At 41.7% G+C, this 16,459-nt stretch overlaps 1 protein-coding gene across 1 annotated transcript in view; it reads left to right on the top strand.

The window, feature by feature from the left end:
• The window catches only part of LOC129667824 (alpha-fetoprotein-like), a 17,874-nt gene extending 6,027 nt beyond the window's left edge, over window positions 1-11,847 (top strand). Inside the window, exons 5-15 of the mRNA XM_055595552.1 lie at window positions 469-601; window positions 1,535-1,632; window positions 3,030-3,159; window positions 4,739-4,953; window positions 6,966-7,098; window positions 7,779-7,876; window positions 8,237-8,375; window positions 9,519-9,742; window positions 10,778-10,910; window positions 11,380-11,434; window positions 11,702-11,847. Of these exons, the coding sequence (XP_055451527.1) occupies window positions 469-601; window positions 1,535-1,632; window positions 3,030-3,159; window positions 4,739-4,953; window positions 6,966-7,098; window positions 7,779-7,876; window positions 8,237-8,375; window positions 9,519-9,742; window positions 10,778-10,910; window positions 11,380-11,424 (1,348 nt within the window). The 3' untranslated portion in view covers window positions 11,425-11,434; window positions 11,702-11,847. The remainder of the gene's footprint in view (window positions 1-468; window positions 602-1,534; window positions 1,633-3,029; window positions 3,160-4,738; window positions 4,954-6,965; window positions 7,099-7,778; window positions 7,877-8,236; window positions 8,376-9,518; window positions 9,743-10,777; window positions 10,911-11,379; window positions 11,435-11,701) is intronic.
• The last annotated feature ends 4,612 nt before the right edge of the window (window positions 11,848-16,459 follow it).

Genomic DNA, 16,459 nt, shown 5'->3' with positions numbered 1-16,459 from the left:
TCTATCTATCTATCTATCTATCTATCTATCTATCTATCTATCTATCTCTAGATCTGTCTGTCTGTCTGTCTGTCTGTCTGACTCCTTAAGCTGGCTACTCTGTTCTTCCTGGTGGAAGGTCTTGCTTTCTGCCTTAGAAGTCTGGCTTCTCTGATTCCCCAGATGCGTCTGAGCAGACTCACTGTAAAAGACATTCTAATGAGAATCATAGCATCTTTGGTGGTTTTCATGATAAGCTCTAGAACAATGTATTGGGTCTTTTCTTTTCTCCTGAGGTTGACATGGAGGGAACTTTTTGACAGCCTCTGGGGGAAAAACAAAACAAAACAAAAAAACAAACCCAGTGCACTTCACTGCTTTTACTGTTATTCGAATCTTTAAATAAATCTGGAGTCCAATTCAGACCAGTTGCAGGCCATTCATTTTTTTTTACATGCTTGCAAATCTTCGGGCGTTGTCATTTCACAGGTTCATCTATGAGATATCAAGAAACAACCCCTTCATGTACGCACCTGCCATTCTTTCGTTGGCTGCCCAGTATGACAAAGTAGTTTCCGCCTGCTGCAAAGCTGAAAACGCGCAGGAATGCTTCCAGTCAAAGGTGGTATCTATCTCTGGGATCTATCTGAACCTAAATGGGGGTCTAGCTATGGCTTGGGAACACAGGTAAAAATGGACTGTGCATCATGTTGAGAATATCATCTTCAGAAGAGAGTGTGATTCCTTTTCATCCATGTCCTTTTCACTGGATCTTTACAGTTATTGTGAAATTTCATTTTATATTTATAGTTAGAAACAACAGCTATAAGGGTAAGGTACAACTTTAGGCCAAAGTAAAAAAAAAAAAAAAAGTGTGCTTTTTATGGCTTCTTGAATCACCATTTACTAAATCTTTAAAGAAAGCAGAGGTAACAGTAATGTACATGGAAGAGGTGATTTAGTAGTTAAAAGCTTGGCAGAGTGATGGGATTATGTCTCTTGTGTAGAGCAAGGCAGTGGAATGCTTTGCTACAGCTTCTCATACAAATGCAAAACAAGATTCACTCAGAATAAACAACATGATGGGTGACTGACAGCTGAGGAGCACACTACAGGTTCGGCCAAAGCGAAAGAGGCGTGATGGGTCCATATGTTGGCAAAATAGAGCATATTCTAGTTTCAGCCTTTTGTTTGCTTGCATTATTTGCTTTTCGAGAGTCTTGTTACAGAGTCCCAACTGGGCCCAAACTCCTAAGAACCTTGTTTCTTAACAGCAGGAGTCAGCCTGGACAGGCACAGTTGTCCATCTGAGTCCAGTGTCAAAATTATGATGCTTTGTTCTGAAATGTTTTAAGGAAATCCCAAGCATATATATATGAACTAATCTACAAATCATGAAAAAAAGAATAATATGTTTAAATGCCTTGTGATTCTAAGTTTAGTAAAAAAAAAAAAAAAATCCATATGTTTTCACGTTATTTGTATTGCTGCCTTTCTGATGCTTACATCTTAGAATACACGAGTTTCCTTAACACTTCACTTCTTCTGCATCTAGACACCATCGCTTGCCAAGGAATTGAGAGAAGGAAGCTTGCTAAATGAGCATGTGTGTGCAGTGAAAAGAGAATTCGGATCCCGAAACCTCCAGGCCATGTAAGTTTAAGCCTCTGTGGAGGCAATCGGGTAGGCTCTGGAGAATGGTTGTTTTAATTCCTCAATGTTGCTCTTATAGAGTAAAGTTTTCTCGACCAGGTAGACTGTGATTAGAATCACAAAATCTTAGGGTCAGAATGAAGCTGTCCGGTCAGTTTGCCATTCACATCTTACAGAAGCCTCACTGGAATGACATTTGAGGGAGAATTTAAACGTTTATGGTTCTTGTCTGTTCTACACACTTCGGTTTCTGTCTTCAGTCACCTTATACTGTCTCATTAGACCATATTTTTCTAGCTCTTTTACAGCTACGTCAACCTTCACAGAGAGGCTGCTCAGCCTTGTGTAGCCTAACAGGAAATTCTTTAGGCTAACTGTGCTTCCTACTCTGCTCCATTGTGCCAGCTGTTGCTTCTCATTAAAATATATCCCCAAGGCAACAACTTTAGAACCCAACCGAGATGAAAAGACAGTCCTAAGTGATGTGAGTCCTAAGGACTGTGCACCGCTCGGACTTCACGGACGTTTTCAGTCAGGCAGTTCCTTCCGAAGGCTGGCTGGGTCTTCCTCCTGGAAGAGGTTCACCCTTCAGGTGCCTCCCAATTCCGCTAGAAACTTAATCATCAATTCACGACGCACTTTAAAGATCTGTCTCAGTAGTAAATTAGAAGTGAAGACACAATTGCAGCAAGTAAAGCCACGTGCTCTGCAGTAGCCCCCAAACTCCCGTAGCAATGACGCAGCCATCCGCTCGCTCGAGAAAGCACGGTCTTCACCCAGACATCCTTCACGTTAGCGGAACTCCAGGGAGAGGCAGCTTTATCTCATTCTTCCCCTCCGCCGTCCCCGTTGTTGAGTCCACCCCACTGCTTTCATTTCATTGATTCGTGCATTTGCCCTTCTCCCTGGTTTCTCACAAGTGTGTCTGTTCCTCTGAGTTGAAAAGCAAGTGTTATTCTCAAAGAATTTCTCCACCTCTTAATCACTCATTCATTAATTTAAAAAGAGTATATATTTGTTCTTTTTGAGGCAGAATCTGGTAGTGCGGCCTGGACTTGAACTCCAGATTCTCTCGCCTCCGTTTCCGGTCTGCTGGAATTATAGAGGAGTGACACCATGTCTGCAACCAACAAAGATCCCAAATTCTCAGGGTCAGGGGTGCAAGGACTGTATTTATCTTGGGTCCTAGCTAGTCTGCAGGAAGCTACAAACTACTTCCAAATCATTTGGGGACCCAGCCCACAATCGACAGATCTTCTGTCTGGAAAGGAGGGGCAGAAAATAAGACATCTCTCGGTTCTTTTTCCGTAGAGATGTCTCAACAGATACTCTATAGACAACTTGATTTTATTCTGATAAACACGATGATTAAAAAAAAAAAAATGTTCCTCTTCCAGAACCATGGTCAAGATGGTTCACAAGTTTCCCAGGGTGAATTTTACCGAGATTCAGAAGCTGGTCCTGGATGTGGCCCACATTCACGAGGAATGCTGTCAAGGAAATGCGGTGGAGTGCCTGCAGGATGGGGTAGGTGCCTTTCTCTTCCCATGATCACTCTAAATGTCTCACTGTACCTGGCTCGGCTGGGGCACAGTGCATGGTAGCTGTGAGCCAGTGAATTTACAGACTTTTCCAAGAGTGAAGTTTAAGCTACCATGTGCTTGACTTGGCTTTCACTGCAGGCATTGGCAAATACCGGTCCCCTTTTGTGATACTCAGGCACACTCAGATCTTTAACTGACTGAGTATTCCCTACTAGCTAGCTAGCTGCTGGTTCACAATGAGAGACGCTTGTCAGGGAAACTTATAAATTGACGTCGAAGAATGTACAGTTTGACTAGAGAGATAAGACAGCGGCCTTCTTGAAGTTACGGACTGTCTTTCGTTTGCCATTATCTTTACAGGACATTGCCTGACACGCTGAGGGATGCGGTGATGCTTTAATGACAGATTGATTAGTAAAGAGAAAAACAAGAAACTGTTACACTAGGGAAAATGTCCATTCATGGCAAGCGGAAGCTGTGAAGAAAGGGATCTAAAAGAATCGAAACCCCAGACTTTCAGCGATAGATTCATAGGAAGTGGTGGCTATTTTGGGCCAACCCTGAACTTCCTATACCAAATTACTCCCACTTTCATTCCTGTGACATCATGGAGACTTAAAAAAAAAAAATCACTGCTGTGAGAGGCTCAAGTGATTTGGAAACAGGGGCAGGAGAGACTGCCTTTAGCACCCTCCTGTGGTGTTCTTTGTAGAGGCAGCCAGGGACGTCAGCTGGTGGCAGGGCCTCCCAGGGACAGAGTAGGGCAGCTGGCGAGCCTGCCACTTATTTTCTCATGCACATTAGGAATTCATCAGCCCCTTAGGAATAGCAGAAAAATTATTTTGTTTTTCTTTGCAGTCAGCTTTCTTGGTTTGTAAGTGACATTTTTTTTTTTTTTTTTTGATTTTTTCAGCTTAAAAATTAGCTTTTAACTTTTGGAGCTCATAGTTACTTTTTCATTAAGAACGGGTTGGGAGATGGGGGAAATAATTTCAGTATTTTAAGGGAAGGTTTTAATAATTGAATAATAATAGGTTTCAACGGCCCCTGCAGAGAAGGCACATCCCTGAGCGGAGCAAAGTTCTTTAGGAGTTTGCTCTGCCAGTTCGTTGTCTAGAGACTGCCCTCTGGAGGGCAGAGTGTGTCACTGCAGAGCCTTCTGTCACGATGGGAGGGAAAGCTAGCAAGGTTAGAACGCCAGAGGCGAATATTGACCATTAGAATTTTTCAATGCGAATAAAAAGTTGCTGTCTGGTTAAAGCAGCACACTGCCTTCTTTTCTTGAAGACTTTTACTAAAATAGAAAGTAGGACGTAAGAGAAAGCTTTGGAAAAAAGACTCGAACAAATCGGAAAGCAACAAGGAAAAGCCAAGGTGTACACATTTAGAACAGAGACAGGAGGTAAAAGCAGAAAGGAAGAGATGAGGCAAATGCCTTTATTGACCCTTGATTTTTCTCCTCATCTCTTCATTTATTTCTTCTTCCACTTCCTCTTTGGGCTCTAAGTTTCCACCTTAAAGGATAAATCTTTGAGATTTGTGTTTTGTTTTACCCATTACAGGAAAAAGTTATGTCATACATATGTTCTCGACAAGATATTCTGTCAGGCAAAATAGCAGAATGCTGCAAATTACCAACAATCGAACTTGGCTATTGCATAATCCATGCAGAAAATGATGACAAACCGGAAGGCTTATCTCTAAATCTGAAAGGGTTTTTGGGAGATAGAAATTTTGCCCAATTTTCTCCAGAGGAAAAAATCATGTTCATGGCAAGGTAACATACTCTGTGAATGTACATTCATGGTGATAAAGAAGAATGTGTGGTTGACAGCTTTGTTTTGTTGAAATAGGGGATGTTAGCTGTTTTTTTTTTTTTTTTAGCTCTATTGAGGTTGTCTGTCTAGATGCTTCGAATCCAAAGAACTGTAGCTTTAGAACTAGTAACTGAGGAATGAGATCCTTTGTCAAGTGATGGGAATCCCACCATTACCACTATTAATTGGCTTGCTTATGAATCTGTATTTTGTTTTTATATTTTCTCTGACATGAGGGATGACGTTCTGTTTAAATACCTCCTATGAAAACCACTATGAACTTCCAAAGATAATTTGCATATTTTTGTAATAAGGAAGGCGTAGGCTGCCAAGTCCTGCTTAGTGGGTAAGGGCACCTTACCACACAGGCCTGAGTTTGAGCATTCAGCTCAAGGAAACTGATGTGGAGTGACTGAACCGATTTCCAAAAGTGGTCCTTTACAATACTTGCATGCTATGGCATACATGCCTCCCCCTTCCAGTGGTAACAGATAAATAAAATTAAATTAAAAAGGAAGGGCTCAAGGCCGTGAATACAGTGTCTTACAAGCCATATTGTTCAAAAAAAATTTCCCTAAATATAACTCAATAGATAGAGCCAGAGAGCAGGTCTTTCACTGAAACAGATTGCTTGGTATTTATTGAATTTTTAAGGAAATGAATACATTTAGACACAGTCACACAACATTAGTTTCTTGAGGTGAATAGGCACATATCCATTCTAGTCTCCTTTAAGGGAAGCTGACGATGAAAACCTTTTCCTTTATTGTATGTGCCTATGGATGCTATCAGAAGAGGGATTTGTTCTGCTCTTAGGACGTTATACTTAATGATTTCCGAGGGCCTTTCCTAATTTAAGAGTCTGATTCTAATGCAGCAATGAAAATAATGGCTTAATTTTCTCCCTGGTATTCCCAGAAGATGTGGCTCTCCTATTGTATTCAAATCAGGTATTCACACATCATTTGTTCTGCTAAATAAAATTATGCAAACTAAAACTAAGACCAGATTTAGGAGACAGGTCTAGACATTTTATTGGTGGCAGAAGTCAATGCTGCCAGTATCTACAACACTAGGCCGTGATTAACAGTCAAGAGCCATCTCTGCACGTACATAGTCCACATCTAAGGAAGCTGACCCTTTGCTTCATAGAAATAGGCCTTCGGCAGAAAGAATGTTCACTGTAGGAATTTTCCCGGCTGGGAATGACCTTCCTCCAAGCCCTTGAGCTTCTTTTACTCACGTGTCTGCTGCTGTATTGCTCACCCAAAGGAGCTGTACTGGGCCACGAGCTGAACTAGTGACCCCTCCTCTTTGGGTGTTGCCTGGCTTCCTGCCCTCCATCTTTCCTGTTTTTCTTCATTGGTTTATCACTATCAAAGAGAGATGACCCCTTTAAGCTTGCTTCTGCTTAACAAATGTATTTGGGTAGGAGAGGTATTTTTCTCACACACAGGATTAGCTCTTCACTCTTTAGAGCAATGTTAGCACACCGTACACTCTGTAAAGCATATTTGTTGGATAAATAAATCCAAATCCTACAACTGAAAAGCTACAGGAGATATAAAATAAAATAAGATGGCATATTTGTGTCATTCTCTTTAACTAAAAATAATCTCACATACATGCATACCAAATGTCAGAGGTAGGTTCCATGCGTGGGAGGAGAGCTTGTGGTGTTTGTCTGAGTCTGGCTTATTCACTTAATGATCGCCAGTTCCATCTGCTCTCTGGCAAATGTCATGATTTCATGAAAGGACATTTTACAGGGCAATTTGAGGGACTATGTATAGCCCACGTTAATATTTTTGCTGCTCAGAAAATGTAAATTATGTTTGTTTTTCTGCTTCACTTGCTATTTGAGGTCTAGTTAATTTCTATATGCCCTGACTACTACATGGGAATGATGAGGGAATTAATAGTATATTTTTGTCTTAGTTCCAACAACATATTTTTTTTCTATAATTTTCAGCTTTCTTTATGAATATTCAAGAACTCATCTTGAACTTGCTGTCCCAGTCATTCTAAGAGTTGCTAAGACATACCAGGAAATACTGGAGAAGTGTTCCCAGTCGGAAAACCCACTTGCATGCCAGGACAACCTGGTAGGCTGCACTAGAATTTGGGGGATAGTCTGTAAAACTTCATTAATGGAAGCAAGCTATTGAAAATACTGTTTGTGGGCCAGCAACATGGCTCAGTAGGTAAAGGCACCTGCTGAGCAAGCCCTGGGTCCTGAGTTAGCTCCGTGGGTACCACTTAAAGGTAGAAAAAAACAAAGACAAAGACAAAAACAAAACAGCTCCATTTCACAAAGATGGAATGTTGGAATGGTTTCCACATGTGTCCTGTGGCACATACTTCCCACCGGACAACAATAAAAATAAATAAGTAAATAATATTTCTTGTCTAAAAGTAACTATTAACTAGTAATTAGCTAGTTATACTTATGGGTTAATAATCTATTAAGTAGTTATTCTAACTAGCAACCAATGGCTTATGTAAGAGATAGAAATATTCATTAAAAGCTCTATGGTGACTTCAATAGAGATAATATTCATCATTGACAGCTTGCAGTTTCTTGAACAGAAACTGCATCCTCCTCTCCAATGGTTGTATCCTCAAGAGTTCATTTGTTTCAATTCTTAAAAGTTACACTTCATCACCGTTAATATTTTATAAGGGTTTCTAAGATTTGTTTTATAATATAATAAGATACTGGCATATAGAAAATCGTGTGTCTGGGAGGAGAGAAAAATGCATGTAATAATGTCTGTATTTTTAGGAGGAAGAAGTGCAGAAACACATCCAGGAGAGCCAGGCGCTGGCCAAACAAAGCTGTGCTCTCTCCCGGAACTTAGGGGACTACCGCTTACAAAACGTGTACGTTTTTTTTTTTTTAAGTGTTTTCAGTGATTTAAAATTATCAATATGTGAGTGAGACATACATTTAATTTCTTAAGACACGGTTACTCTCAGTTCCGTCCCCGATTGGATAGAAGTCGCTTTAAGTTCGGTGACGTGATTTCTCCCAGGTCATCCCTGATACGGTTGAATAGGCTGCGGGTTCCCCAGACTCCGCAGTTTATTGCAGTGGGGGTACCCTTTCTGCTCTGGGTCTGTTAAGGTTCCAAAACCCAAAGTTCACGGTTGAAATCCAGGGAGGTGCTGAGGTCAGGAAGCAGCAGCCTGCTGTGCCATCCGCCTCCCACAGCGATGACTTGGTAAAAATGCTCCTTTCAGGTTCCTCATCGCCTATACAAGGAAAGTCCCTCAGCTGACCTCGGAGGAGCTGCTGGACCTCACCCGGAAGTTGGTGGGCATCGCATCCACGTGTTGCCAGCTCAGCGAGGACAAATGGTCCACCTGTGGCGAGGGAGCGGTGAGCGTCCTGTCTCATTTCGTGGAAACCCGTACAGGGATGGTGTTGCCTGGTTTGTTCAGTGAGCTCGGATGGAGGAGGGTGTGGTCGCGCTGCCTTTTGGCGATTTGCCTTTTTGGCCAGGCTTCCTGGCTTTACTCGACAGCGCACAAGCTTGCAAAAACTTCGCTTCTAAAAAGATGGCGGTTTAGTCGTGTTATTTTAGCCACACCTAGGGTTCTGCCTTTGGCAGGCCAGTCTTATCATCATAGTGCTATTTGGGGTAGTTTGTTCCCAAGCCAACTACAGGAGTAAGATCCATGTTCTGGATAACCAGCCCCTTAGTCTTCCCATCGCGCTGAGAGGGGGCTTCTGTCCCTCAGGTTGAGCTGTTTGCATTTGACATTTGAGAATAATAATTGTAGCTTAACCTGAGAGCGGTAGGCACACAAGCCTGCTGACAAGAATTAAAATTTATAGTTTGGTGTTTAAGGGATATCTTTGAAGTATGGGAGATTAGTAGAAGCTACATGAAAGTCTTAAAGACAACCTCACCCATTTATTTTCTATTAGGTATGTGTGTGCGTAGAAAAAAAAAACTGCAAAAGTTAGATTTGCCCTCTTCTAACCTTATCAAAGTGCAAATGTGGGGGTGGCAGAGATGGCTTGGACAGTTAAAACTGTGTGCTGCTCTTTTGCGTCTTAGCGCCCACTCAAAATGGCTCTCAAATGCCCTTTTCTCCAGCTTCATGCAGAGTTGATGCCCCTGGCGTCCACAGGCTCCCACACTCACCTGCACAGGCCACCCCCTACAAATACATAATTTAAAATAGAATAAATATTTAAAGAAAAGCAAAAGCTCAACCGGATACACACAGACAACGAGCTACCAAATCATTCGTACAGATCAAGATGCAGATATTTTCTCCTTTGAAATACAACCAGAAGCGGATTTTAAATAGCTAAAGGGCTTTCTTCAACGTCACATGTGTTAACAGCTGCCATTATTACTATGGCAATAATGCCACACAGCAAATTTCCCTGTAATATTATCAAATAAGCTCCTAGACCCTGGGTGTCACCGCGTGGGATTTCTGGAACTGTGAGCCAACTTCGTAGCTGATTTCATCTCCTCACTTTCTTGTCTTTCATTCTCCTACCCAGGCTGACCTTTTCATTGGACACTTGTGTATAAGACATGAAGCAAGCCCCCTGAACCCTGGTATTGGACAATGCTGCAACTCTTCCTATTCTAACAGGAGAACTTGCATCACCAGCTTGGTGATGGATGAGACCTATGTCCCTCCACCATTCTCTGCTGACAAATTTATCTTCCACAAGGACTTGTGCCAAGCCCAGGGCCGAGCCCTGCAGACCATGAAACAAAAGTAAGCCACTGTTATTGTCTACCGTGGAGAAGGCCAACACTAGAGGGAGGAGCTGGGCCTCCCACCTTACGTGTTGAGAGTTTAGAGTCACAAGAACATCACTGCCCTTGAAACACCGAGTCTCTTTAAAATGAGTTCTGTTTCAGTTTTCATACAGCCTTGTGAGGGAAGTAGCTTTGGAAAAATCCATTAAGGCAGACAATTATCTGTTTACGAAAAATTGTCTGTGGGATAACAATTGTGATATATTTGTGAGTAGAAGGGGAGTGGATGATATATTTTGAAAACTTGGGAGAGATCTTTGTAGTGAGTTTGGGCACTTCCATTCCAATGATAGGAAATGCACGATTGCATCTATAAGCAGGATAATTATATCTGTTTCAAACATGTTGCCTTAAAAAAAAAAAAAGAAAAGAAACACATACTTCATTCATGACAGACATTCTGTACAGGTGATGGGGGTGAAACCAGTGGAACTTCTGTTCTTCGAAGTATTTTAATTTAAATTTAATACTTACTGGCTCTTCACCGGGAGATCTGTTCCTCCAAGGAGGAGGGTTTCACGAGATAAAAACGATCCTTCCTTTCCCAAGCCTTTACTATTGCCATGCCAACCCTAACCCCAACATCTAGTCCAACAGCTAAGTGAGTATTAAAGGCAGCCAGTGCTTCCCCGGTTGAGCTATGACAATGGCAGTGTTAGCATCTTGACATCTGGACGCATGCTACAGGAGAGGGAAGACGAAAGGGTCGCGTAGGCAAGCAAGACAGAGACTACAACTCACTCCATAAAAGCATGTAGCATCTGGACATAGAGTTTCATCTGTAATTACACTAGGGCAGGCCAGCGGCTTCGCACGTTTCCAGCCTCGGTCTTTCTGACACAAAGTGTGAGGCCTAAGCCTCCTAAGTGGAAGGAGAAATGGCTGAGGGTAAGGGTTGCCAGGGCTCTGAAAATGTTCTACGAGAAAATGTTCTGGGAAAGTGCCATCGCATGGCAGATTCTCCTGTATTTTCTTTTGTTCTAAACCACAGGCTTCTCATCAACCTTGTGAAGCAAAAGCCTGGAATAACAGAGCAGCAGCATGAGGCTGTCACCGCCGATTTCTCTGGCCTTTTGGAGAAGTGCTGCCAAGGTCAGGAGCAGGAAGCATGTTTTGCAGAAGAGGTACGTGTGAGACATACCATCCCCCAAAGTCTTGGTGTGGAGTGTTATGCAGCAAAGAATGGAAATAGCAATCCACAAACCTGTAACTTAAAATAATGACAAAATTAAATGATCTTTGAAAATCCTATGAGATTTAAAAATCATAATAATTTTTAATTCAAGCTATATTAAGAGAGCCAGTAATTTTGATTTATTTCATAAGAGAATGATTAAATAAATATATAATTCATTATATTGATGATAATGTAGACTGTTTCTGGACTAAAGTTAATCAATTTTAATGAACTAGATCAAAAGGATTCACTAGTTAGAGTATTAATTATATCACCAAGAGAATATTTTTAAGATCCACTCTTGAACTCACTTAAGAGCATGTCCACAGCAGAGATAAGGACCTGTCTGAGTTGGCTTTGACTGGCACACTCCTTCTTCTCTTTATCTAATCATTTTTATTTGTCTTAACTTTCAGGGCTCAAAGCTGATTTCGAGAACTCGTGATGCTTTGGGAGTTTAAACTGTTCCAGGTAACAAAAACTTCAGCCCAGGCTAAATAATGATGTGATTCTCCCTGTACATTAATCCATAGCGATAAGAATTCTAAGAAATACCATTAATTTTTAAAAAATGAATATAATTTAATAAAGCAGGCTTACTTTTAAAATACTAAAAATTTGGAAGATAATCACAGGCTTCATAAAATGCCATCAGAAGACCTTCCTATGTTCCTATTAGTAAAAAATTACCTTGTTTTCCTACTTAATTAATAATATAAACTATCTTTTCTATTTCAGAAGGAAGAGAGGACAAAAGGAATTGATGGTTTAGTGTGAGCCTTTTGGTTTAATTGTAAACCATTAATTAAATGGTTTAATTGTAACCATTTAATGACATGGTGAAGACATTTCCCTACCTTAGAAATAAAGACTTTTCAACTGTTTCTCCTCTCCTAGTCTGTTTATTTATGAAAACGTGAGAGTTTTACGTGCCATTTGCCTAAAACAGATTCTATTAAAAATCACGAGTAGTGGTCACTGTGGAAGATGAAAACCATCCGCAATGGACATACCACACTAGCGGTTGGATGCCCCTGTGACCTGGGCAAACATTTTCAACATAAACACTGTTAATTTCTGCCTGCTCCCCATGCTCCTTGCATGCCTACTTAAGGGTACTAGTGAAAAACGTAACAGACAATAAGAAATGAAGTCATTACGTTGTCATAGGATACATGAAAATTCAACACGTATTTTCCCGAGTCTCATTGGCATCTCTATTCATTTGCACTGTTTATGAACATGGCCACAGTGCTGTAGTTGCTGTGATGGAATGTACTTATCTCACCTTTTTCTTTTTAAAGTGGGCACTGGCTGGCTGGCAGGCCCTATTCCGGGAATGGTCACTATATCTATATATGATCCCTGATCTCCAGGTGCTTTGGCAGAGAGTAAGAGAGAGATTAAAAGAGCAACGGCACTGAGTTGTGACCTGGAAAAGGTGTAACAAAGTGCGGAGAGAACTAACGCGTGGGTGAGGTCAGTTTGATGGAGGAAATTGCACAACCATCGCAGAAGATGAGGGAATATTCTTTTCAGTCCAGGGAAAGGGCTTTCCATGAAAGGAAACACAGCAAATGAACCGGGTATGCCAATGCAGCATGGATGGTGCCTGAGAGAACATCCGTTCTCTTGGAAGCAGATATTTTAAACAGTATGTATAGGCTGTATGTGGAAAAACAAAACAGTTTTGAGAATGATTAAAGAAGACATTTTGGGGGTTGGTCTGACGTTTGTATTTTGATGCTAACTGATGGCCCTCAAGATCTGGTTGCTGCTCAGGTACACCTATACTTGTGTGTACACATGCCTAAGACATTATTCCTGATTGGTTAGTGAAGAAGGCCTGTGCCTGGGCAGGGTGGAAAGAGGTAGGGGTGGCTACGGCTCCCGGGCTTTGGAGACAGGAGAATCATGGGAAGAAGAGAGAGACAGATGGGAAGAGAGGAGGAAGAAAGACGCCAGGATGGGTTAGCGTGGAGAAGGAACCACGGGGGCTGGGAGGAAGGACTTCACTGCATACCTGAGAACAGAATGCTATGCTTTATACCATACAATGAACTAAAGTGAATCATAATGTGAAATCCAAAATTACAAAACTTAGGGAGAAAATATTTTGGTTTGAGAGGTAAACATCCTTCTTAAATGTCATATCCAAGTTAAAATCTATAAAGAAATGAACTGAAAGTTTTATTCAACCCTAGAAGACATCATCAACAGGATGAGAAAGACGAATCCGAGACTGGGGACTATACTTTTGCAAGGCATAGACAATCAAGGCATCTGAGACCAAGAGCTTACTCATATCCAGATGATATTAACCAACTCTCAGGACTGAACAATAAGTAAACAACACAATAAAAAAAAGGGAAAAGTAATTGACCGACCCTCCTCACTCAAGGTGTATCAAGTGAGAATAATGGCAAATCAAATAACCACCCAGCCAAACAAATAAAGTCCCAAACAAAACACAAAAACATGCCAGACATAATCATTAATTAAACATAAGATACGAGCACACACTTATTGAAAGGTTGTCCCTCAATGGAGGAATGGATACAGACATTGTGATACATTTACACAACAGAATGTTACTCAACAATTAAAAACAAGGAAATTAGAAAATTTGCAGGCAAATGATGGGGTCTAGAAAAGATCATTCAGAGTGAGGTATCCCAGAAGCAGAGAGACACACATGGTATATGTTCACTTATAAGTGGATGTTAGACATATAATATAGGATAAACATACTAAAATCCTTACACCTAAGGAAGCTAATCAAGAAAGAGGATCCTCGGTAAGTTGCTCAGTCTTCATTCAGAAAGGCAAATAGGTTGGTATACCAGTAGAGGGAGAAAACAGGGAACAGCACAGAAGCCTATCACAGAGGGCCTCTGAAAGACTCTACCCAATAGGGTATCTAGGCAGATGCTGAGATTCATGGCAAAGCTTTAGGCAGAGTACAGGGAATCTTGTGAAGGAAGGGGGAGATGGAGGGACTTGGAGGGGACCGGAGCTCTACAAGGAGAGCAATAGAACCAAAAAATCTGGGCCCAGGGATGTTTTCTGAGACTGATGCTTTGACCAAGGACCATGCATGGATATAACCTAGAACCCCTGCACAGATGTAGTTCATGGAAGCTCAGTATCCAGGTAGGTTCTCTAGTGAGGGGAACAGGGACTGTCTCTGACATGAACTCAGGGGCTGGCTCTTTGATGACCTCTCCCATTTGGGGGAGCAGCCTTACCAGACCACAGAGGACAGTGCAGCCAGTCATGATGAGACCTGATAGGCTAGGGTCAGATGGAGGGGGACCTCCCCTCTCAGTGGACTTGGGGAGGGACATGGGAGGAGATGAGGGAAGGAGGGTGGGATTGGGAGGGAATGAGGGAGGAGACTGCAGCTGGGATACAAAGTGAACGAACTGTAATTAATATAAAGAATAAAAAAATTAAAAAAAGAATGGTTGTAATTAAAATAATGACCATACCAATTATCAAAAGCTTTTTAGAAGCCTTAGAACTCACACATCGCTTACCAGAGTGTAAAATGGTTGAGCTATTTGTAAAACAATTGGCACTTTCTTATAAACGTCAACACACATACATTATGTACAACACCCTGTCTCTACATATGTAGCCCAAAGAAGATGTTTCTGTTCAAACAAAACACACAAATGTTCCAGCTTTCTCTGAAATGACTTAAAATTGAAAGCAACAAAATTGTGCAATAGATGGGCTAGTGAGCCAGTCATGGAATATTAATATTTGTACAATGAAATACTACTTAGGAAATAAGGACAACATATCAACACAGAATGACTACAGCTTTCTGGTACTGTTATGGGTTCGGAAGTAGCCACACACGGAGCACTCGAACACCAGACTCAGCTTGATGGAAGTTTAATAATGCTCAACAAAAACTCACTGGTCAGGCCCACATCTGGTCTCTGGAGCAAGATGCAGATCTCTTTCTAAGACAGGCTTTTCATGTGAAAACCACAACTAGGCAACAACTAGGTAACCAGGTGTACCAAGTGCGTGTGTGTGTGGGGGGGGTGCAGCACCACACCATTTCAACCAGTCAAACAAAGCCTTTCCAAGTACATTGCCTCTAGGTAGCTAGACAAAGCGTTTCAAGCTGATTGACTAGGACACAGTCTTGGGGACTTTCCAGCTCCCCCTCATTCTGGGAGAAAGGAACATAGCAGGACATCACAGTCCCAGCTCTAACAGAACACACATGTATCTTTAACCCAAGCAGAACACGCACTTATCGGCTACTGTTTTATTCCAAGCAGCAAGTACTGAACTACCGAATTTACCCTGGTCTCAGGCACGTCCGGCCTGAGAACTTGAACTTAATTTCACCTTAAGATCAAAACGGAGACTCAGAAAAATGAAATGGCTTCTGTTATGCTAAAGATGAAGGCAGATGTTAACAGAGGAGCTACGGTTACGCAAAGAACCAAAGGAGGTCTCAATGGAGGGGCTACAGCGTGTAACAGGCCAAGCAGCTTCCAGAAGTACTGTAATGAAAAGTAAGATGGGTGCACATTTTATTTCTCCATCCATACCAAGATAGAGAGAATATAAATCATTGTGTAATGATAGGTTGCAGATCACGGTTAATTTGGGGGAGGAAGGAACGGCCAGAGGTCTGAGGGAGGAATTACAAAGGGCCCTGAGGTACTTTTGGAGGTGGTAGGTATTTGTTCAACATCTTGATGGTGATGCTGGTTTTACAGAAATTCTCACCACTTTAAATTTGCGCACTCTACATATCAATTATAGTTCAGTGATGCTGACTCACTAAGTTCACTCAAAACATTGCAGAGTTTAAATTGCATTTTCTGTAATTTCTTACAGACTGAACATTATGTTACTGAAAGAGAGAATTTCAACCTGGCCGAGTCAGCTCCAGTCCCAGAACAAACCCCAGGTTCCTCTGTGTGAATTCTACAGAGCATGGGGTGTCACCGTGCCCCAATCTAGAAATACAAATTCCATCTCCGGCTTCCCAGGCCACCCCAGGGCATGGGAGGGAGCTGCAGTTGTGACTTCTGTGAACAGTAGTTCCTGTTCTTGTCTGTTTTAATCGGCAACTCTTTCTGACATGGAAGCCAGACTCCAACCCTCAGGAAGCTCAGAGTGCAAACAGACTTGGCGTATGAGTTACAACTCTGTAGCAGAATACATGACAGAAGCAACTGGGAGGGAGGGTTTATTTTTGCTCATGGTACAAGGGCTCAGAGTTTATCACGGTGGACAAGGCACAGACAAAGGTTCACTCTATGTGGCAGGAGTATATAGCAACTACTTGTTATGTGGGGTTGAGCAGAAACCAGAAATAAGGCCTCAGAGTGATAGCCACGCTACTACCCTCAAGAGCTATTCTCTAGTGGTTTGTGTTCTTTATCACTCATTTTCCAGAGGCTTCAACACACACACACACACACACACACACACACACACACACACACACACACACACACA

Source organism: Psammomys obesus, unplaced genomic scaffold (assembly GCF_907164565.1).
Source record: "Psammomys obesus unplaced genomic scaffold, mPsaObe1.curated_primary_1811, whole genome shotgun sequence".
NCBI lineage: Eukaryota > Metazoa > Chordata > Mammalia > Rodentia > Muridae > Psammomys > Psammomys obesus.
The sequence above is the reverse complement of the archived record's forward strand: the minus strand, read 5'-3'. Positions and strand labels throughout refer to the sequence as shown.